General features: G+C 33.7%; 1 protein-coding gene across 1 annotated transcript in view; it reads left to right on the forward strand.

Annotated features, from left to right (window-relative positions):
* Nucleotides 1-22,118, forward strand: part of Gprk2 (G protein-coupled receptor kinase 2) — a 36,611-nt gene that overhangs the window by 13,557 nt on the left and 936 nt on the right. Inside the window, exons 4-8 of the mRNA XM_008200229.3 lie at nucleotides 17,910-18,376; nucleotides 19,872-20,177; nucleotides 21,247-21,388; nucleotides 21,444-21,796; nucleotides 21,852-22,115. Coding sequence (XP_008198451.2) covers nucleotides 17,910-18,376; nucleotides 19,872-20,177; nucleotides 21,247-21,388; nucleotides 21,444-21,796; nucleotides 21,852-22,115 — 1,532 coding nt within the window. The remainder of the gene's footprint in view (nucleotides 1-17,909; nucleotides 18,377-19,871; nucleotides 20,178-21,246; nucleotides 21,389-21,443; nucleotides 21,797-21,851; nucleotides 22,116-22,118) is intronic.

The raw sequence follows: 22,118 nt of genomic DNA on the forward strand, positions 1-22,118 counted from the left end.
TTTCTCATTTTCGGCTAAACTATTCTAAAAAGTGGAACTATTGTGATTCATACCTATGCAAAATGATCCGGGGAATCGATTGGAATCAAAAAAAGCGCCAAATTCCCAATAGTTTTTTAGTTATGAATTTTTGAGTATATGATCTAATTTTCGCTTTTGTTTGCATTTTCTCGAAAACTATAAGTCGGACAGCAATAATCTTTTTTGCAAATGATAGATCATTAAAAGGGCTTTCCAACGATAATACACTTCATGGGGTTATCTCGGATAGTTCCGGAGCTATTGCTCGAGAAATGTTCCGGGTACCCAAAATCGACAAAAACTGCGACGAAAATTGAAAAAATCAAACATCAAAAAATCGAACATGTGGACTTTTTGTGGACTTTTAACAACTTTTGTGGGTTGTTAAGACATGTAGAAGTCCATAAAAATTTACTGGAGTGAGTTTAAAAAAAAATTTTTTTTTCACCTCTTTGAAGGTAAGTGTATTACTCAGGAAATTTGAGCAAAAAAATTGAAAATTTTAAATTGCGTGAAAAATTAGTATAATAGAGAAAAAAAGCCGCTGAATCCAATGGAACAAACCGCACTCCTCTACGACTTTTAGTTTTCGAGTTATGAATTTTTTTAATGAATAACATTTTTCACTAAGACAAATGGCTACCCTAAATTTAGGCAAAAAATTTTAATTTTTTTATTCTTATGAAAAATCGATATAATATGTAAAATGAGCTGTAGAATTCAATCGAACAAACCGCAATGCTCTACGACTTTTAGTTTTTTTTTTATGAATTTTTTTAGTTAAAAACTTTGATCGCCTCTGTAGCCGGAACCGTTGCCCGGAGCGGCTCCGGGTTTGGTCGAAAAAATAGATAAAATTAAGCGCTATCAGATGGTTTTTTGTTCGTTGCTCTAAGTCTTACAGTTTCCGAGAAAAACGCAAAAAAAGGTTTCCATTTTCACTTTTTTTCAATTTTCAATCGCCAATTACGGCGAAACTATTAAAGATATCGAGAAACGGAAAAATGGAGGATAACCGGAATAAAAAACTCTACAAAATGGCATAGGACTCAAGGCGATATCTCGCAAAAAATTTTTCAATTTTCAAACGCCGATTACGGCCAAACTAAAAGAGCTAGGAGAAAACGCTTTTTTAGATCGGAAAGAGCACATCAAAATCTATAAGATAGAATCGGTTTTATTTGATTTTGAGACACTTTAAAAATTGACCGATTTCTAACGGGGGGGTGTTAACTTTTTTTTAATTTTTTTTATTTTCTCATTTACGGCTAAACTATTCTAAAAAGTGGAACTATTTTGATTCATACCTATGCAAAATGATCCGGGGAATCGATTGGAATCAAAAAAAGCGCCAAATTCCCAATAGTTTTTTAGTTATGAATTTTTGAGTATATGGTCTAATTTTCGCTTTTATTTGAATTTTCTCGAAAACTATAAGTCGGACAGCAATAATCTTTTTTGCAAATGATAGATCATTAAAAGGGCTTTCCAACGATAATACACTTCATGGGGTTATCTCGGATAGTTCCGGAGCTATTGCTCGAGAAATGTTCCGGGTACCCAAAATCGACAAAAACTGCGACGAAAATTGAAAAAATCAAACATCAAAAAATCGAACATGTGGACTTTTTGTGGACTTTTAACAACTTTTGTGGGTTGTTAAGACATGTAGAAGTCCATAAAAATTTACTGGAGTGAGTTTAAAAAAAAATTTTTTTTTTCACCTCTTTAAAGGTAAGTGTATTACTCAGGAAATTTGAGCAAAAAAATTGAAAATTTTAAATTGCGTGAAAAATTAGTATAATAGAGAAAAAAAAGCCGCTGAATCCAATGGAACAAACCGCACTCCTCTACGACTTTTAGTTTTCGAGTTATGAATTTTTTTAATGAATAAAATTTTTCACTAAGACAAATGGCTACCCTAAATTTAGGCAAAAAATTTTAAATTTTTTATTCTTATGAAAAATCGATATAATATGTAAAATGAGCTGTAGAATTCAATCGAACAAACCGCAATGCTCTACGACTTTTAGTTTTTTGTTTATGAATTTTTTTAGTTAAAAACTTTGATCGCCTCTGTAGCCGGAACCGTTGCCCGGAGCGGCTCCGGGTTTGGTCGAAAAAATAGATAAAATTAAGCGCTATCAGATGGTTTTTTGTTCGTTGCTCTAAGTCTTACAGTTTCCGAGAAAAACGCAAAAAAAGGTTTCCATTTTCACTTTTTTTCAATTTTCAATCGCCAATTACGGCGAAACTATTAAAGATATCGAGAAACGGAAAAATGGAGGATAACCGGAATAAAAAACTCTACAAAATGGCATAGGACTCAAGGCGATATCTCGCAAAAAATTTTTCAATTTTCAAACGCCGATTACGGCCAAACTAAAAGAGCTAGGAGAAAACGCTTTTTTAGATCGGAAAGAGCACATCAAAATCTATAAGATAGAATCGGTTTTATTTGATTTTGAGACACTTTAAAAATTGACCGATTTCTAACGGGGGGGTGTTAACTTTTTTTTAATTTTTTTTATTTTCTCATTTACGGCTAAACTATTCTAAAAAGTGGAACTATTTTGATTCATACCTATGCAAAATGATCCGGGGAATCGATTGGAATCAAAAAAAGCGCCAAATTCCCAATAGTTTTTTAGTTATGAATTTTTGAGTATATGGTCTAATTTTCGCTTTTATTTGAATTTTCTCGAAAACTATAAGTCGGACAGCAATAATCTTTTTTGCAAATGATAGATCATTAAAAGGGCTTTCCAACGATAATACACTTCATGGGGTTATCTCGGATAGTTCCGGAGCTATTGCTCGAGAAATGTTCCGGGTACCCAAAATCGACAAAAACTGCGACGAAAATTGAAAAAATCAAACATCAAAAAATCGAACATGTGGACTTTTTGTGGACTTTTAACAACTTTTGTGGGTTGTTAAGACATGTAGAAGTCCATAAAAATTTACTGGAGTGAGTTTTAAAAAAAATTTTTTTTTTCACCTCTTTGAAGGTAAGTGTATTACTCAGGAAATTTGAGCAAAAAAATTGAAAATTTTAAATTGCGTGAAAAATTAGTATAATAGAGAAAAAAAAGCCGCTGAATCCAATGGAACAAACCGCACTCCTCTACGACTTTTAGTTTTCGAGTTATGAATTTTTTTAATGAATAAAATTTTTCACTAAGACAAATGGCTACCCTAAATTTAGGCAAAAAATTTTAAATTTTTTATTCTTATGAAAAATCGATATAATATGTAAAATGAGCTGTAGAATTCAATCGAACAAACCGCAATGCTCTACGACTTTTAGTTTTTTGTTTATGAATTTTTTTAGTTAAAAACTTTGATCGCCTCTGTAGCCGGAACCGTTGCCCGGAGCGGCTCCGGGTTTGGTCGAAAAAATAGATAAAATTAAGCGCTATCAGATGGTTTTTTGTTCGTTGCTCTAAGTCTTACAGTTTCCGAGAAAAACGCAAAAAAAGGTTTCCATTTTCACTTTTTTTCAATTTTCAATCGCCAATTACGGCGAAACTATTAGAGTTATCGAGAAACGGAAAAATGGAGGACAACCGGAATAAAAAACTCTACAAAATGGCATAGGACTCAAGGCGATATCTCGCAAAAAATTTTTCAATTTTCAAACGCCGATTACGGCCAAACTAAAAGAGCTAGGCGAAAACGCTTTTTTAGATCGGAAAGAGCACATCAAAATCTATAAGATAGAATCGGTTTTATTTGATTTTGAGACACTTTAAAAATTGACCGATTTCTAACGGGGGGGTGTTAACTTTTTTTTAATTTTTTTTATTTTCTCATTTACGGCTAAACTATTCTAAAAAGTGGAACTATTTTGATTCATACCTATGCAAAATGATCCGGGGAATCGATTGGAATCAAAAAAAGCGCCAAATTCCCAATAGTTTTTTAATTATGAATTTTTGAGTATATGATCTAATTTTCGCTTTTATTTGCATTTTCTCGAAAACTATAAGTCGGACAGCAATAATCTTTTTTGCAAATGATAGATCATTAAAAGGGCTTTCCAACGATAATACACTTCATGGGGTTATCTCGGATAGTTCCGGAGCTATTGCTCGAGAAATGTTCCGGGTACCCAAAATCGACAAAAACTGCGACGAAAATTGAAAAAATCAAACATCAAAAAATCGAACATGTGGACTTTTTGTGGACTTTTAACAACTTTTGTGGGTTGTTAAGACATGTAGAAGTCCATAAAAATTTACTGGAGTGAGTTTAAAAAAAAATTTTTTTTTCACCTCTTTGAAGGTAAGTGTATTACTCAGGAAATTTGAGCAAAAAAATTGAAAATTTTAAATTGCGTGAAAAATTAGTATAATAGAGAAAAAAAGCCGCTGAATCCAATGGAACAAACCGCACTCCTCTACGACTTTTAGTTTTCGAGTTATGAATTTTTTTAATGAATAAAATTTTTCACTAAGACAAATGGCTACCCTAAATTTAGGCAAAAAAATTTAAATTTTTTATTCTTATGAAAAATCGATGTAATATGTAAAATGAGCTGTAGAATTCAATCGAACAAACCGCAATGCTCTACGACTTTTAGTTTTTTTTTTATGAATTTTTTTAGTTAAAAACTTTGATCGCCTCTGTAGCCGGAACCGTTGCCCGGAGCGGCTCCGGGTTTGGTCGAAAAAATAGATAAAATTAAGCGCTATCAGATGGTTTTTTGCTCGTTGCTCTAAGTCTTACAGTTTCCGAGAAAAACGCAAAAAAAGGTTTCCATTTTCACTTTTTTTCAATTTTCAATCGCCAATTACGGCGAAACTATTAAAGATATCGAGAAACGGAAAAATGGAGGATAACCGGAATAAAAAACTCTACAAAATGGCATAGGACTCAAGGCGATATCTCGCAAAAAATTTTTCAATTTTCAAACGCCGATTACGGCCAAACTAAAAGAGCTAGGAGAAAACGCTTTTTTAGATCGGAAAGAGCACATCAAAATCTATAAGATAGAATCGGTTTTATTTGATTTTGAGACACTTTAAAAATTGACCGATTTCTAACGGGGGGGTGTTAACTTTTTTTTAATTTTTTTTATTTTCTCATTTACGGCTAAACTATTCTAAAAAGTGGAACTATTTTGATTCATACCTATGCAAAATGATCCGGGGAATCGATTGGAATCAAAAAAAGCGCCAAATTCCCAATAGTTTTTTAGTTATGAATTTTTGAGTATATGATCTAATTTTCGCTTTTGTTTGCATTTTCTCGAAAACTATAAGTCGGACAGCAATAATCTTTTTTGCAAATGATAGATCATTAAAAGGGCTTTCCAACGATAATACACTTCATGGGGTTATCTCGGATAGTTCCGGAGCTATTGCTCGAGAAATGTTCCGGGTACCCAAAATCGACAAAAACTGCGACGAAAATTGAAAAAATCAAACATCAAAAAATCGAACATGTGGACTTTTTGTGGACTTTTAACAACTTTTGTGGGTTGTTAAGACATGTAGAAGTCCATAAAAATTTACTGGAGTGAGTTTAAAAAAAAATTTTTTTTTCACCTCTTTGAAGGTAAGTGTATTACTCAGGAAATTTGAGCAAAAAAATTGAAAATTTTAAATTGCGTGAAAAATTAGTATAATAGAGAAAAAAAGCCGCTGAATCCAATGGAACAAACCGCACTCCTCTACGACTTTTAGTTTTCGAGTTATGAATTTTTTTAATGAATAAAATTTTTCACTAAGACAAATGGCTACCCTAAATTTAGGCAAAAAATTTTAAATTTTTTGTTCTTATGAAAAATCGATATAATATGTAAAATGAGCTGTAGAATTCAATCGAACAAACCGCAATGCTCTACGACTTTTAGTTTTTTTTTTATGAATTTTTTTAGTTAAAAACTTTGATCGCCTCTGTAGCCGGAACCGTTGCCCGGAGCGGCTCCGGGTTTGGTCGAAAAAATAGATAAAATTAAGCGCTATCAGATGGTTTTTTGTTCGTTGCTCTAAGTCTTACAGTTTCCGAGAAAAACGCAAAAAAAGGTTTCCATTTTCACTTTTTTTTCAATTTTCAATCGCCAATTACGGCGAAACTATTAAAGATATCGAGAAACGGAAAAATGGAGGATAACCGGAATAAAAAACTCTACAAAATGGCATAGGACTCAAGGCGATATCTCGCAAAAAATTTTTCAATTTTCAAACGCCGATTACGGCCAAACTAAAAGAGCTAGGAGAAAACGCTTTTTTAGATCGGAAAGAGCACATCAAAATCTATAAGATAGAATCGGTTTTATTTGATTTTGAGACACTTTAAAAATTGACCGATTTCTAACGGGGGGGTGTTAACTTTTTTTTAATTTTTTTTATTTTCTCATTTACGGCTAAACTATTCTAAAAAGTGGAACTATTTTGATTCATACCTATGCAAAATGATCCGGGGAATCGATTGGAATCAAAAAAAGCGCCAAATTCCCAATAGTTTTTTAGTTATGAATTTTTGAGTATATGATCTAATTTTCGCTTTTGTTTGCATTTTCTCGAAAACTATAAGTCGGACAGCAATAATCTTTTTTGCAAATGATAGATCATTAAAAGGGCTTTCCAACGATAATACACTTCATGGGGTTATCTCGGATAGTTCCGGAGCTATTGCTCGAGAAATGTTCCGGGTACCCAAAATCGACAAAAACTGCGACGAAAATTGAAAAAATCAAACATCAAAAAATCGAACATGTGGACTTTTTGTGGACTTTTAACAACTTTTGTGGGTTGTTAAGACATGTAGAAGTCCATAAAAATTTACTGGAGTGAGTTTAAAAAAAAATTTTTTTTTCACCTCTTTGAAGGTAAGTGTATTACTCAGGAAATTTGAGCAAAAAAATTGAAAATTTTAAATTGCGTGAAAAATTAGTATAATAGAGAAAAAAAGCCGCTGAATCCAATGGAACAAACCGCACTCCTCTACGACTTTTAGTTTTCGAGTTATGAATTTTTTTAATGAATAAAATTTTTCACTAAGACAAATGGCTACCCTAAATTTAGGCAAAAAATTTTAAATTTTTTGTTCTTATGAAAAATCGATATAATATGTAAAATGAGCTGTAGAATTCAATCGAACAAACCGCAATGCTCTACGACTTTTAGTTTTTTTTTTATGAATTTTTTTAGTTAAAAACTTTGATCGCCTCTGTAGCCGGAACCGTTGCCCGGAGCGGCTCCGGGTTTGGTCGAAAAAATAGATAAAATTAAGCGCTATCAGATGGTTTTTTGTTCGTTGCTCTAAGTCTTACAGTTTCCGAGAAAAACGCAAAAAAAGGTTTCCATTTTCACTTTTTTTTCAATTTTCAATCGCCAATTACGGCGAAACTATTAAAGATATCGAGAAACGGAAAAATGGAGGATAACCGGAATAAAAAACTCTACAAAATGGCATAGGACTCAAGGCGATATCTCGCAAAAAATTTTTCAATTTTCAAACGCCGATTACGGCCAAACTAAAAGAGCTAGGAGAAAACGCTTTTTTAGATCGGAAAGAGCACATCAAAATCTATAAGATAGAATCGGTTTTATTTGATTTTGAGACACTTTAAAAATTGACCGATTTCTAACGGGGGGGTGTTAACTTTTTTTTAATTTTTTTTATTTTCTCATTTACGGCTAAACTATTCTAAAAAGTGGAACTATTTTGATTCATACCTATGCAAAATGATCCGGGGAATCGATTGGAATCAAAAAAAGCGCCAAATTCCCAATAGTTTTTTAGTTATGAATTTTTGAGTATATGATCTAATTTTCGCTTTTGTTTGCATTTTCTCGAAAACTATAAGTCGGACAGCAATAATCTTTTTTGCAAATGATAGATCATTAAAAGGGCTTTCCAACGATAATACACTTCATGGGGTTATCTCGGATAGTTCCGGAGCTATTGCTCGAGAAATGTTCCGGGTACCCAAAATCGACAAAAACTGCGACGAAAATTGAAAAAATCAAACATCAAAAAATCGAACATGTGGACTTTTTGTGGACTTTTAACAACTTTTGTGGGTTGTTAAGACATGTAGAAGTCCATAAAAATTTACTGGAGTGAGTTTAAAAAAAAATTTTTTTTTCACCTCTTTGAAGGTAAGTGTATTACTCAGGAAATTTGAGCAAAAAAATTGAAAATTTTAAATTGCGTGAAAAATTAGTATAATAGAGAAAAAAAGCCGCTGAATCCAATGGAACAAACCGCACTCCTCTACGACTTTTAGTTTTCGAGTTATGAATTTTTTTAATGAATAAAATTTTTCACTAAGACAAATGGCTACCCTAAATTTAGGCAAAAAATTTTAAATTTTTTGTTCTTATGAAAAATCGATATAATATGTAAAATGAGCTGTAGAATTCAATCGAACAAACCGCAATGCTCTACGACTTTTAGTTTTTTTTTTATGAATTTTTTTAGTTAAAAACTTTGATCGCCTCTGTAGCCGGAACCGTTGCCCGGAGCGGCTCCGGGTTTGGTCGAAAAAATAGATAAAATTAAGCGCTATCAGATGGTTTTTTGTTCGTTGCTCTAAGTCTTACAGTTTCCGAGAAAAACGCAAAAAAAGGTTTCCATTTTCACTTTTTTTTCAATTTTCAATCGCCAATTACGGCGAAACTATTAAAGATATCGAGAAACGGAAAAATGGAGGATAACCGGAATAAAAAACTCTACAAAATGGCATAGGACTCAAGGCGATATCTCGCAAAAAATTTTTCAATTTTCAAACGTCGATTACGGCCAAACTAAAAGAGCTAGGAGAAAACGCTTTTTTAGATCGGAAAGAGCACATCAAAATCTATAAGATAGAATCGGTTTTATTTGATTTTGAGACACTTTAAAAATTGACCGATTTCTAACGGGGGGGTGTTAACTTTTTTTTAATTTTTTTTATTTTCTCATTTACGGCTAAACTATTCTAAAAAGTGGAACTATTTTGATTCATACCTATGCAAAATGATCCGGGGAATCGATTGGAATCAAAAAAAGCGCCAAATTCCCAATAGTTTTTTAGTTATGAATTTTTGAGTATATGATCTAATTTTCGCTTTTGTTTGCATTTTCTCGAAAACTATAAGTCGGACAGCAATAATCTTTTTTGCAAATGATAGATCATTAAAAGGGCTTTCCAACGATAATACACTTCATGGGGTTATCTCGGATAGTTCCGGAGCTATTGCTCGAGAAATGTTCCGGGTACCCAAAATCGACAAAAACTGCGACGAAAATTGAAAAAATCAAACATCAAAAAATCGAACATGTGGACTTTTTGTGGACTTTTAACAACTTTTGTGGGTTGTTAAGACATGTAGAAGTCCATAAAAATTTACTGGAGTGAGTTTAAAAAAAAATTTTTTTTTCACCTCTTTGAAGGTAAGTGTATTTATTACTCAGGAAATTTGAGCAAAAAAATTGAAAATTTTAAATTGCGTGAAAAATTAGTATAATAGAGAAAAAAAGCCGCTGAATCCAATGGAACAAACCGCACTCCTCTACGACTTTTAGTTTTCGAGTTATGAATTTTTTTAATGAATAAAATTTTTCACTAAGACAAATGGCTACCCTAAATTTAGGCAAAAAATTTTAAATTTTTTATTCTTATGAAAAATCGATATAATATGTAAAATGAGCTGTAGAATTCAATCGAACAAACCGCAATGCTCTACGACTTTTAGTTTTTTTTTTATGAATTTTTTTAGTTAAAAACTTTGATCGCCTCTGTAGCCGGAACCGTTGCCCGGAGCGGCTCCGGGTTTGGTCGAAAAAATAGATAAAATTAAGCGCTATCAGATGGTTTTTTGTTCGTTGCTCTAAGTCTTACAGTTTCCGAGAAAAACGCAAAAAAAGGTTTCCATTTTCACTTTTTTTCAATTTTCAATCGCCAATTACGGCGAAACTATTAAAGATATCGAGAAACGGAAAAATGGAGGATAACCGGAATAAAAAACTCTACAAAATGGCATAGGACTCAAGGCGATATCTCGCAAAAAATTTTTCAATTTTCAAACGCCGATTACGGCCAAACTAAAAGAGCTAGGAGAAAACGCTTTTTTAGATCGGAAAGAGCACATCAAAATCTATAAGATAGAATCGGTTTTATTTGATTTTGAGACACTTTAAAAATTGACCGATTTCTAACGGGGGGGTGTTAACTTTTTTTTAATTTTTTTTATTTTCTCATTTACGGCTAAACTATTCTAAAAAGTGGAACTATTTTGATTCATACCTATGCAAAATGATCCGGGGAATCGATTGGAATCAAAAAAAGCGCCAAATTCCCAATAGTTTTTTAGTTATGAATTTTTGAGTATATGATCTAATTTTCGCTTTTGTTTGCATTTTCTCGAAAACTATAAGTCGGACAGCAATAATCTTTTTTGCAAATGATAGATCATTAAAAGGGCTTTCCAACGATAATACACTTCATGGGGTTATCTCGGATAGTTCCGGAGCTATTGCTCGAGAAATGTTCCGGGTACCCAAAATCGACAAAAACTGCGACGAAAATTGAAAAAATCAAACATCAAAAAATCGAACATGTGGACTTTTTGTGGACTTTTAACAACTTTTGTGGGTTGTTAAGACATGTAGAAGTCCATAAAAATTTACTGGAGTGAGTTTAAAAAAAAATTTTTTTTTCACCTCTTTGAAGGTAAGTGTATTACTCAGGAAATTTGAGCAAAAAAATTGAAAATTTTAAATTGCGTGAAAAATTAGTATAATAGAGAAAAAAAGCCGCTGAATCCAATGGAACAAACCGCACTCCTCTACGACTTTTAGTTTTCGAGTTATGAATTTTTTTAATGAATAAAATTTTTCACTAAGACAAATGGCTACCCTAAATTTAGGCAAAAAATTTTAAATTTTTTGTTCTTATGAAAAATCGATATAATATGTAAAATGAGCTGTAGAATTCAATCGAACAAACCGCAATGCTCTACGACTTTTAGTTTTTTTTTTATGAATTTTTTTAGTTAAAAACTTTGATCGCCTCTGTAGCCGGAACCGTTGCCCGGAGCGGCTCCGGGTTTGGTCGAAAAAATAGATAAAATTAAGCGCTATCAGATGGTTTTTTGTTCGTTGCTCTAAGTCTTACAGTTTCCGAGAAAAACGCAAAAAAAGGTTTCCATTTTCACTTTTTTTTCAATTTTCAATCGCCAATTACGGCGAAACTATTAAAGATATCGAGAAACGGAAAAATGGAGGATAACCGGAATAAAAAACTCTACAAAATGGCATAGGACTCAAGGCGATATCTCGCAAAAAATTTTTCAATTTTCAAACGCCGATTACGGCCAAACTAAAAGAGCTAGGAGAAAACGCTTTTTTAGATCGGAAAGAGCACATCAAAATCTATAAGATAGAATCGGTTTTATTTGATTTTGAGACACTTTAAAAATTGACCGATTTCTAACGGGGGGGTGTTAACTTTTTTTTAATTTTTTTTATTTTCTCATTTACGGCTAAACTATTCTAAAAAGTGGAACTATTTTGATTCATACCTATGCAAAATGATCCGGGGAATCGATTGGAATCAAAAAAAGCGCCAAATTCCCAATAGTTTTTTAGTTATGAATTTTTGAGTATATGATCTAATTTTCGCTTTTGTTTGCATTTTCTCGAAAACTATAAGTCGGACAGCAATAATCTTTTTTGCAAATGATAGATCATTAAAAGGGCTTTCCAACGATAATACACTTCATGGGGTTATCTCGGATAGTTCCGGAGCTATTGCTCGAGAAATGTTCCGGGTACCCAAAATCGACAAAAACTGCGACGAAAATTGAAAAAATCAAACATCAAAAAATCGAACATGTGGACTTTTTGTGGACTTTTAACAACTTTTGTGGGTTGTTAAGACATGTAGAAGTCCATAAAAATTTACTGGAGTGAGTTTAAAAAAAAATTTTTTTTTCACCTCTTTGAAGGTAAGTGTATTACTCAGGAAATTTGAGCAAAAAAATTGAAAATTTTAAATTGCGTGAAAAATTAGTATAATAGAGAAAAAAAGCCGCTGAATCCAATGGAACAAACCGCACTCCTCTACGACTTTTAGTTTTCGAGTTATGAATTTTTTTAATGAATAAAATTTTTCACTAAGACAAATGGCTACCCTAAATTTAGGCAAAAAATTTTAAATTTTTTGTTCTTATGAAAAATCGATATAATATGTAAAATGAGCTGTAGAATTCAATCGAACAAACCGCAATGCTCTACGACTTTTAGTTTTTTTTTTATGAATTTTTTTAGTTAAAAACTTTGATCGCCTCTGTAGCCGGAACCGTTGCCCGGAGCGGCTCCGGGTTTGGTCGAAAAAATAGATAAAATTAAGCGCTATCAGATGGTTTTTTGTTCGTTGCTCTAAGTCTTACAGTTTCCGAGAAAAACGCAAAAAAAGGTTTCCATTTTCACTTTTTTTCAATTTTCAATCGCCAATTACGGCGAAACTATTAAAGATATCGAGAAACGGAAAAATGGAGGATAACCGGAATAAAAAACTCTACAAAATGGCATAGGACTCAAGGCGATATCTCGCAAAAAATTTTTCAATTTTCAAACGCCGATTACGGCCAAACTAAAAGAGCTAGGAGAAAACGCTTTTTTAGATCGGAAAGAGCACATCAAAATCTATAAGATAGAATCGGTTTTATTTGATTTTGAGACACTTTAAAAATTGACCGATTTCTAACGGGGGGGTGTTAACTTTTTTTTAATTTTTTTTATTTTCTCATTTACGGCTAAACTATTCTAAAAAGTGGAACTATTTTGATTCATACCTATGCAAAATGATCCGGGGAATCGATTGGAATCAAAAAAAGCGCCAAATTCCCAATAGTTTTTTAGTTATGAATTTTTGAGTATATGATCTAATTTTCGCTTTTGTTTGCATTTTCTCGAAAACTATAAGTCGGACAGCAATAATCTTTTTTGCAAATGATAGATCATTAAAAGGGCTTTCCAACGATAATACACTTCATGGGGTTATCTCGGATAGTTCCGGAGCTATTGCTCGAGAAATGTTCCGGGTACCCAAAATCGACAAAAACTGCGACGAAAATTGAAAAAATCAAACATCAAAAAATCGAACATGTGGACTTTTTGTGGACTTTTAACAACTTTTGTGGGTTGTTAAGACATGTAGAAGTCCATAAAAATTTACTGGAGTGAGTTTAAAAAAAATTTTTTTTTTCACCTCTTTGAAGGTAAGTGTATTTATTACTCAGGAAATTTGAGCAAAAAAATTGAAAATTTTAAATTGCGTGAAAAATTAGTATAATAGAGAAAAAAAGCCGCTGAATCCAATGGAACAAACCGCACTCCTCTACGACTTTTAGTTTTCGAGTTATGAATTTTTTTAATGAATAAAATTTTTCACTAAGACAAATGGCTACCCTAAATTTAGGCAAAAAATTTTAAATTTTTTATTCTTATGAAAAATCGATATAATATGTAAAATGAGCTGTAGAATTCAATCGAACAAACCGCAATGCTCTACGACTTTTAGTTTTTTTTTTATGAATTTTTTTAGTTAAAAACTTTGATCGCCTCTGTAGCCGGAACCGTTGCCCGGAGCGGCTCCGGGTTTGGTCGAAAAAATAGATAAAATTAAGCGCTATCAGATGGTTTTTTGTTCGTTGCTCTAAGTCTTACAGTTTCCGAGAAAAACGCAAAAAAAGGTTTCCATTTTCACTTTTTTTCAATTTTCAATCGCCAATTACGGCGAAACTATTAAAGATATCGAGAAACGGAAAAATGGAGGATAACCGGAATAAAAAACTCTACAAAATGGCATAGGACTCAAGGCGATATCTCGCAAAAAATTTTTCAATTTTCAAACGCCGATTACGGCCAAACTAAAAGAGCTAGGAGAAAACGCTTTTTTAGATCGGAAAGAGCACATCAAAATCTATAAGATAGAATCGGTTTTATTTGATTTTGAGACACTTTAAAAATTGACCGATTTCTAACGGGGGGGTGTTAACTTTTTTTTAATTTTTTTTATTTTCTCATTTACGGCTAAACTATTCTAAAAAGTGGAACTATTTTGATTCATACCTATGCAAAATGATCCGGGGAATCGATTGGAATCAAAAAAAGCGCCAAATTCCCAATAGTTTTTTAGTTATGAATTTTTGAGTATATGATCTAATTTTCGCTTTTGTTTGCATTTTCTCGAAAACTATAAGTCGGACAGCAATAATCTTTTTTGCAAATGATAGATCATTAAAAGGGCTTTCCAACGATAATACACTTCATGGGGTTATCTCGGATAGTTCCGGAGCTATTGCTCGAGAAATGTTCCGGGTACCCAAAATCGACAAAAACTGCGACGAAAATTGAAAAAATCAAACATCAAAAAATCGAACATGTGGACTTTTTGTGGACTTTTAACAACTTTTGTGGGTTGTTAAGACATGTAGAAGTCCATAAAAATTTACTGGAGTGAGTTTAAAAAAAATTTTTTTTTTCACCTCTTTGAAGGTAAGTGTATTTATTACTCAGGAAATTTGAGCAAAAAAATTGAAAATTTTAAATTGCGTGAAAAATTAGTATAATAGAGAAAAAAAGCCGCTGAATCCAATGGAACAAACCGCACTCCTCTACGACTTTTAGTTTTCGAGTTATGAATTTTTTTAATGAATAAAATTTTTCACTAAGACAAATGGCTACCCTAAATTTAGGCAAAAAATTTTAAATTTTTTATTCTTATGAAAAATCGATATAATATGTAAAATGAGCTGTAGAATTCAATCGAACAAACCGCAATGCTCTACGACTTTTAGTTTTTTTTTTATGAATTTTTTTAGTTAAAAACTTTGATCGCCTCTGTAGCCGGAACCGTTGCCCGGAGCGGCTCCGGGTTTGGTCGAAAAAATAGATAAAATTAAGCGCTATCAGATGGTTTTTTGTTCGTTGCTCCAAGTCTTACAGTTTCCGAGAAAAACGCAAAAAAAGGTTTCCATTTTCACTTTTTTTCAATTTTCAATCGCCAATTACGGCGAAACTATTAAAGATATCGAGAAACGGAAAAATGGAGGATAACCGGAATAAAAAACTCTACAAAATGGCATAGGACTCAAGGCGATATCTCGCAAAAAATTTTTCAATTTTCAAACGCCGATTACGGCCAAACTAAAAGAGCTAGGAGAAAACGCTTTTTTAGATCGGAAAGAGCACATCAAAATCTATAAGATAGAATCGGTTTTATTTGATTTTGAGACACTTTAAAAATTGACCGATTTCTAACGGGGGGGTGTTAACTTTTTTTTAATTTTTTTTATTTTCTCATTTACGGCTAAACTATTCTAAAAAGTGGAACTATTTTGATTCATACCTATGCAAAATGATCCGGGGAATCGATTGGAATCAAAAAAAGCGCCAAATTCCCAATAGTTTTTTAGTTATGAATTTTTGAGTATATGATCTAATTTTCGCTTTTGTTTGCATTTTCTCGAAAACTATAAGTCGGACAGCAATAATCTTTTTTGCAAATGATAGATCATTAAAAGGGCTTTCCAACGATAATACACTTCATGGGGTTATCTCGGATAGTTCCGGAGCTATTGCTCGAGAAATGTTCCGGGTACCCAAAATCGACAAAAACTGCGACGAAAATTGAAAAAATCAAACATCAAAAAATCGAACATGTGGACTTTTTGTGGACTTTTAACAACTTTTGTGGGTTGTTAAGACATGTAGAAGTCCATAAAAATTTACTGGAGTGAGTTTAAAAAAAAATTTTTTTTTCACCTCTTACTCAGGAAATTTGAGCAAAAAAATTGAAAATTTTAAATTGCGTGAAAAATTAGTATAATAGAGAAAAAAAGCCGCTGAATCCAATGGAACAAACCGCACTCCTCTACGACTTTTAGTTTTCGAGTTATGAATTTTTTTAATGAATAAAATTTTTCACTAAGACAAATGGCTACCCTAAATTTAGGCAAAAAATTTTAAATTTTTTATTCTTATGAAAAATCGATATAATATGTAAAATGAGCTGTAGAATTCAATCGAACAAACCGCAATACTCTACGACTTTTAGTTTTTTTTTTATGAATTTTTTTAGTTAAAAACTTTGATCGCCTCTGTCGCCGGAACCGTTGCCCGGAGCGGCTCCGGGTTTGGTCGAAAAAATAGATAAAATTAAGCGCTATCAGATGGTTTTTTGTTCGTTGCTCTAAGTCTTACAGTTTCCGAGAAAAACGCAAAAAAAGGTTTCCATTTTCACTTTTTTTCAATTTTCAATCGCCAATTACGGCGAAACTATTAAAGATATCGAGAAACGGAAAAATGGAGGATAACCGGAATAAAAAACTCTACAAAATGGCATAGGACTCAAGGCGATATCTCGCAAAAAATTTTTCAATTTTCAAACGCCGATTACGGCCAAACTAAAAGAGCTAGGAGAAAACGCTTTTTTAGATCGGAAAGAGCACATCAAAATCTATAAGATAGAATCGGTTTTATTTGATTTTGAGACACTTTAAAAATTGACCGATTTCTAACGGGGGGGTGTTAACTTTTTTTTATTTTTTTTTATTTTCTCATTTACGGCTAAACTATTCTAAAAAGTGGAACTATTTTGATTCATACCTATGCAAAATGATCCGGGGAATCGATTGGAATCAAAAAAAGCGCCAAATTCCCAATAGTTTTTTAGTTATGAATTTTTGAGTATATGATCTAATTTTCGCTTTTGTTTGCATTTTCTCGAAAACTATAAGTCGGACAGCAATAATCTTTTTTGCAAATGATAGATCATTAAAAGGGCTTTCCAACGATAATACACTTCATGGGGTTATCTCGGATAGTTCCGGAGCTATTGCTCGAGAAATGTTCCGGGTACCCAAAATCGACAAAAACTGCGACGAAAATTGAAAAAATCAAACATCAAAAAATCGAACATGTGGACTTTTTGTGGACTTTTAACAACTTTTGTGGGTTGTTAAGACATGTAGAAGTCCATAAAAATTTACTGGAGTGAGTTTAAAAAAAAAATTTTTTTTCACCTCTTACTCAGGAAATTTGAGCAAAAAAATTGAAAATTTTAAATTGCGTGAAAAATTAGTATAATAGAGAAAAAAAGCCGCTGAATCCAATGGAACAAACCGCACTCCTCTACGACTTTTAGTTTTCGAGTTATGAATTTTTTTAATGAATAACATTTTTCACTAAGACAAATGGCTACCCTAAATTTAGGCAAAAAATTTTAAATTTTTTATTCTTATGAAAAATCGATATAATATGTAAAATGAGCTGTAGAATTCAATCGAACAAACCGCAATGCTCTACGACTTTTAGTTTTTTTTTTATGAATTTTTTTAGTGAAAAACTTTGATCGCCTCTGTAGCCGGAACCGTCGCCCGGAGCGGCTCCGGGTTTGGTCGAAAAAATAGATAAAATTAAGCGCTATCAGATGGTTTTTTGTTCGTTGCTCTAAGTCTTACAGTTTCCGAGAAAAACGCAAAAAAAGGTTTCCATTTTCACTTTTTTTGGTAACAATTTTTTTTTCTCAATTACGGCTAAAGTATTCGAAAAAGTAGAGCTATTTTTATCCTTAGCCATGCAAAATGATCAGGGGAATCGATTGGCATCGACAAAATTGGCAAATTCCCAATAGTTTTTTAGTTATGAATTTTTTAAAATTCGACCAATTTTTGCATTTATCTGCAATTTTCTCGAAATCTATTAGTCGGAGAACAATAATCTTTTTTGCAAATGATAGATAATTTAAAGAGCTTTCCAACGGTAGTAAACTTCAACTGGCGGAGACCGGTGTCCGCTGGGGAGCGTGAATCAAAGTAATGAGTGGACACTGGTGACCGCTGTGGCATCGAATGTGTTAAAAGCTAAGAATAAAAACTTTGTAGATGTTCGCTACGAGTACGTGGTGGACCAGCAGCCCATCGGAAAGCTCTTGTTCGAGCAGTGGTGTGAAGTGAAGCGTCATGAATACCACCGCTGTGTCAAGTTCCTCGACATCGCCAAACGCTATGAAGTCGAAACGGACGAACAACGGTTGGAGTTGGCAAACGCCATCAAAAAAGAATTCATGGTCGGCGCGGAGGGGGAGGAAAATATTTCGCTTCCGGAAGTCGGACTTGTGCTTTCCATGAGTGATAAACTAACAAACGGACATAAAGACTTATTCGCACCGTGCGTGCAAGCGGTTAAGGCCTGTCTAGCGGGCGAACCCTTCAGGGAATTCACTAATTCTATGTATTTTCATCGGTACCTGCAGTGGAAGTGGCTGGAAGCGCAACCGGTCACTTACAAGACTTTTAGGATGTATCGCGTCTTGGGCAAGGGCGGATTCGGAGAGGTCTGCGCTTGTCAGGTGAGCAAATCAGAAATACAAAAATTGCAATCGATTCAACTCAATTTTTACGACAATGCTTTTCAATATTTCACCACGTCTACTGAAAAAAAAAATCCATACTGTGTGTTTCAAGCCACTTATTGGCCCATGTTTATTCAATAATTTCGCTCAACGACAATATTGCATACCTAATATCTGTACATTGTTTATCCGAAAACGCACCGTGTGTAGTACGCCTTTGTAATGGAGATTCACACATCAATATCTTCGGATGAGAAGGGTATTAAATAATGTGCTGACGGGAACGATTTTGGTTGTAAAAGTGTGCTTCTTATGAAAAACCTGCTTTAAAATTTTTTCCCCAGCTTTTACGGCCGCTTGTTCATATTTTTATATGGCGGGTTTTCGTGAAAAGAGCTTTTTAGAATGTCGAAGGTTGCAAGAAATGAACGGTTATGTGATCATTTTGACGGGTTGTAAAAACAGATAGCGTGGACAACGTTAAATGATGATATATAAATATGTAGAAAATTGCTTCAAGTTCGAATCTTTATTTTTCCGAATTTGAAAAATTCAAAGTTTGCACCCCTGTGCAGAATTTTTTTTTCATAATAAACCAAAATCATGCTTATGGCACCATGAAACTGACACATGATACACGTGGTTTAATCGCAAATTTGATTGGAGTGGAAATTCGTCCAATTAGAGCGACGGCGTGGAAAATCGTCAAAGAAAAGAAACTTTGCCACCAACGCATTAATTAACGCGATTTTAATGCGAAATCTGGCAAATATTGAGTTCATAATGAATAGTTGACTCAATTTCGGAGAGCGTAAAAGTACCATATTTGGTCGCGAACATGTACGATGATTAATGTTTCATAATTGATATAATATTCCGGACTGTCCGGTACTTTTGACCTTGAATGAATCACCGGATTCGAAATTTTTATAAACGAGGGCGCGAATTTGGCAATATCTGTTGTAGTTGCAATGGCTAATTGTAACTAAGTTCCAGCAAGTTGACCTTTAAATAATTGTTTTTTTTTTACAAAAGCTACATCCAAAAAATGCAAAAATATTAGGGTGTTTAATTAAAAAAAAGACAAGTTTGTATTGTAGCAAATTTCTGAAACATGCTGTATAACTGGAAATAATTTTAGATCACAATAATGAGTTTTATAAACTCGCTGCGGCCCACTGAATACTTAATTAATTATTATCTAGCAACAAAAAATTTTGCCCTGTTAGTTTGCGGCATTTTGGGACAGATATTAGATGGTGTGCAAAATCAATAATCGCGGCGATTGGCTCAATGTGAATTTATGGTGGTGCATCTCTGATTGGAAGCTTAATTGAAATTTGTGTCCGGCACTAATTAAAATTTATTTGTTGAAAGTACTATAGCCAGATTATCAAGGTTATCAATTTTGTGATATAAGTTATCCGAAAATAAACGTTTCCTGGTTGTAATAAATAACATTTAGCATGCTTTAATGGCTCGTTGATTTCAGGTGCGAGCGACTGGTAAAATGTACGCGTGTAAAAAGCTGGAAAAGAAACGGATAAAGAAACGCAAAGGCGAAGCGATGGTTCTGATCGAGAAGCAGATATTGCAAAAGATCAATTCACGATTTGTTGTGAATCTTGCCTACGCTTACGAAACGAAAGACGCCCTTTGTTTAGTGTTGACGATAATGAATGGGGGCGATTTAAAGTTTCACATCTACAACATGGGTGGAGAACCGGGACTGGACATTGCGAGGGCGCGATTTTACGCAGCTGAAGTCGTCTGTGGACTTGATCATTTGCATCAGCAGGTAATTGTTGCGGAAAATTAAGACTTTGCACAAAGTTTTATTTCGATTTGTTGGAAACAACTCGAGCGTGGGAAAAGTGCGGCGGTAATTAGATCTTTGTTTTACTCGATTGCACCACTTGAACACTTTGATTACGACGGGAAATTAACGATGCTCAAGCTTTGACTCGACTAAAACTTTGTAGTCCAGTCAAATAATAAGCCTATAAATCAAAATAATAGGGAAAAACTTCCATTTTTGAAAAAATAAAAAACAAAAATTAAGTATTAATTTTACATAAAAAATAAAATAAGACTGATGGTGTGTACAATTTTAAAAAATCATCATAACCACTTTCTTATGTAAAATTTTCTACCCCTTAAAAAAAGTAAAGTCCCGTAAGACTTTGTTTAAAAAAATTATGGCCCCTGCGAATCCGATAGGTTTTGCGTACGTCCACTAGTTAGTTTAGTTTAACTAAACTTTTTTTATATATTTCACAGTAACTTGTATCAAAAATACAAGTTTTTCATTTAAAAGCTTATGTGACTGGACTGTTATTTGCATTTAATTTCACAGCAATATGGAACAGGCGATATTAGACGTTGTGTTTTTTTTGAGGGGGATGTCGTGTATAATGCAGGATGTGTGTTTATCAGTCGAATGTATTTTTCAATTGATTAAGGCAACAAAAACAGGAAAAACGCGCTGATAATAAGTCGAGTGAGTGGGATTTTTGCGAAAAGAGCGGGTGTCACGATATTGGATTTTTCTCGTAGTAGGTACGCTTTCAGGTTGTTCCCGACATGATTTCTTTTTATTACCCTTATTGATTTTTGCCTTGTTGAATGAGATTAATACGCAAAAATTTCTTCATTTACAAATAATTTTTGTTGAAATCAAGCTTATTTAGGTTGATAAAATCGAGCAGGGAGTTAGTTAATCCCGAATTTCAATACAGTTATTTTTGCTCGGTTTTTCCAACGTAATGAGACGCGAGATAAGATAGAATTAGCAATCTTGTTAACCCTGCGTTTATCTGCTGAGAGTGTTTAAGACGCTTTAAATATCCCCTAAAACTTTCTTCCAGGGCATTGTATATAGAGACTGTAAACCCGAAAACATTCTTCTCGACGATGCAGGTCACGTAAGGATCTCAGATTTAGGTTTAGCCGTAGACATCCCTGAAGGAGAATTCGTTAGAGGTAGAGTCGGCACTGTAGGCTACATGGGTAAATAATTCAAAGCCCCTCACTTATCACTTGTGATAAAATTCCGGTATTTCAGCACCTGAAGTTATAGATAACGAACGTTACACATTCAGTCCCGATTGGTTCAGTTTCGGTTGTTTGTTGTACGAAATGATTGAAGGCCAGGCACCGTTCCGAGCGCGTAAAGAAAAAGTTAAACGTGAAGAAGTGGATCGACGAGTGAAGTCCGACCAGGAGAAATACTCGTCGAAATTCAGTGAAGATGCCAAATCTTTGTGCCAACAATTACTAGCCAAAAGTCCCGCACAGAGACTGGGGGGCAAAGCGGGACGATATGGGGCTGCTGTAGTCAAACAACACGCTTTTTTTCAGAGTCTTAATTGGAGGAGACTCGAGGCAGGGATGGTCGAACCCCCTTTCGTACCAGATGTGATTTTCTCGCACCGAAAATTGAATTTGCTTATTAAATACGTTTTGATTCCAGCCTCATGCGGTTTACGCCAAAGACGTGCTCGATATCGAGCAGTTTTCCACCGTCAAAGGCGTGAATATTGACGAGAACGATTCCTCGTTTTATAGCAAGTTCAACAGTGGTTGTGTGTCCATACCATGGCAAAATGAAATGATAGAAACAGACTGCTTTAGACAATTAAATGTGTTTGGTGCGAACAGTACGAGAAGCAGCGATTTAATACTTCAACCCGTCACGACGACAGAAAACGAAGGTTGCTTTCCTTTCCGACGAAAGGTG

This window comes from Tribolium castaneum, chromosome 2 (assembly GCF_031307605.1).
Source record: "Tribolium castaneum strain GA2 chromosome 2, icTriCast1.1, whole genome shotgun sequence".
NCBI lineage: Eukaryota > Metazoa > Arthropoda > Insecta > Coleoptera > Tenebrionidae > Tribolium > Tribolium castaneum.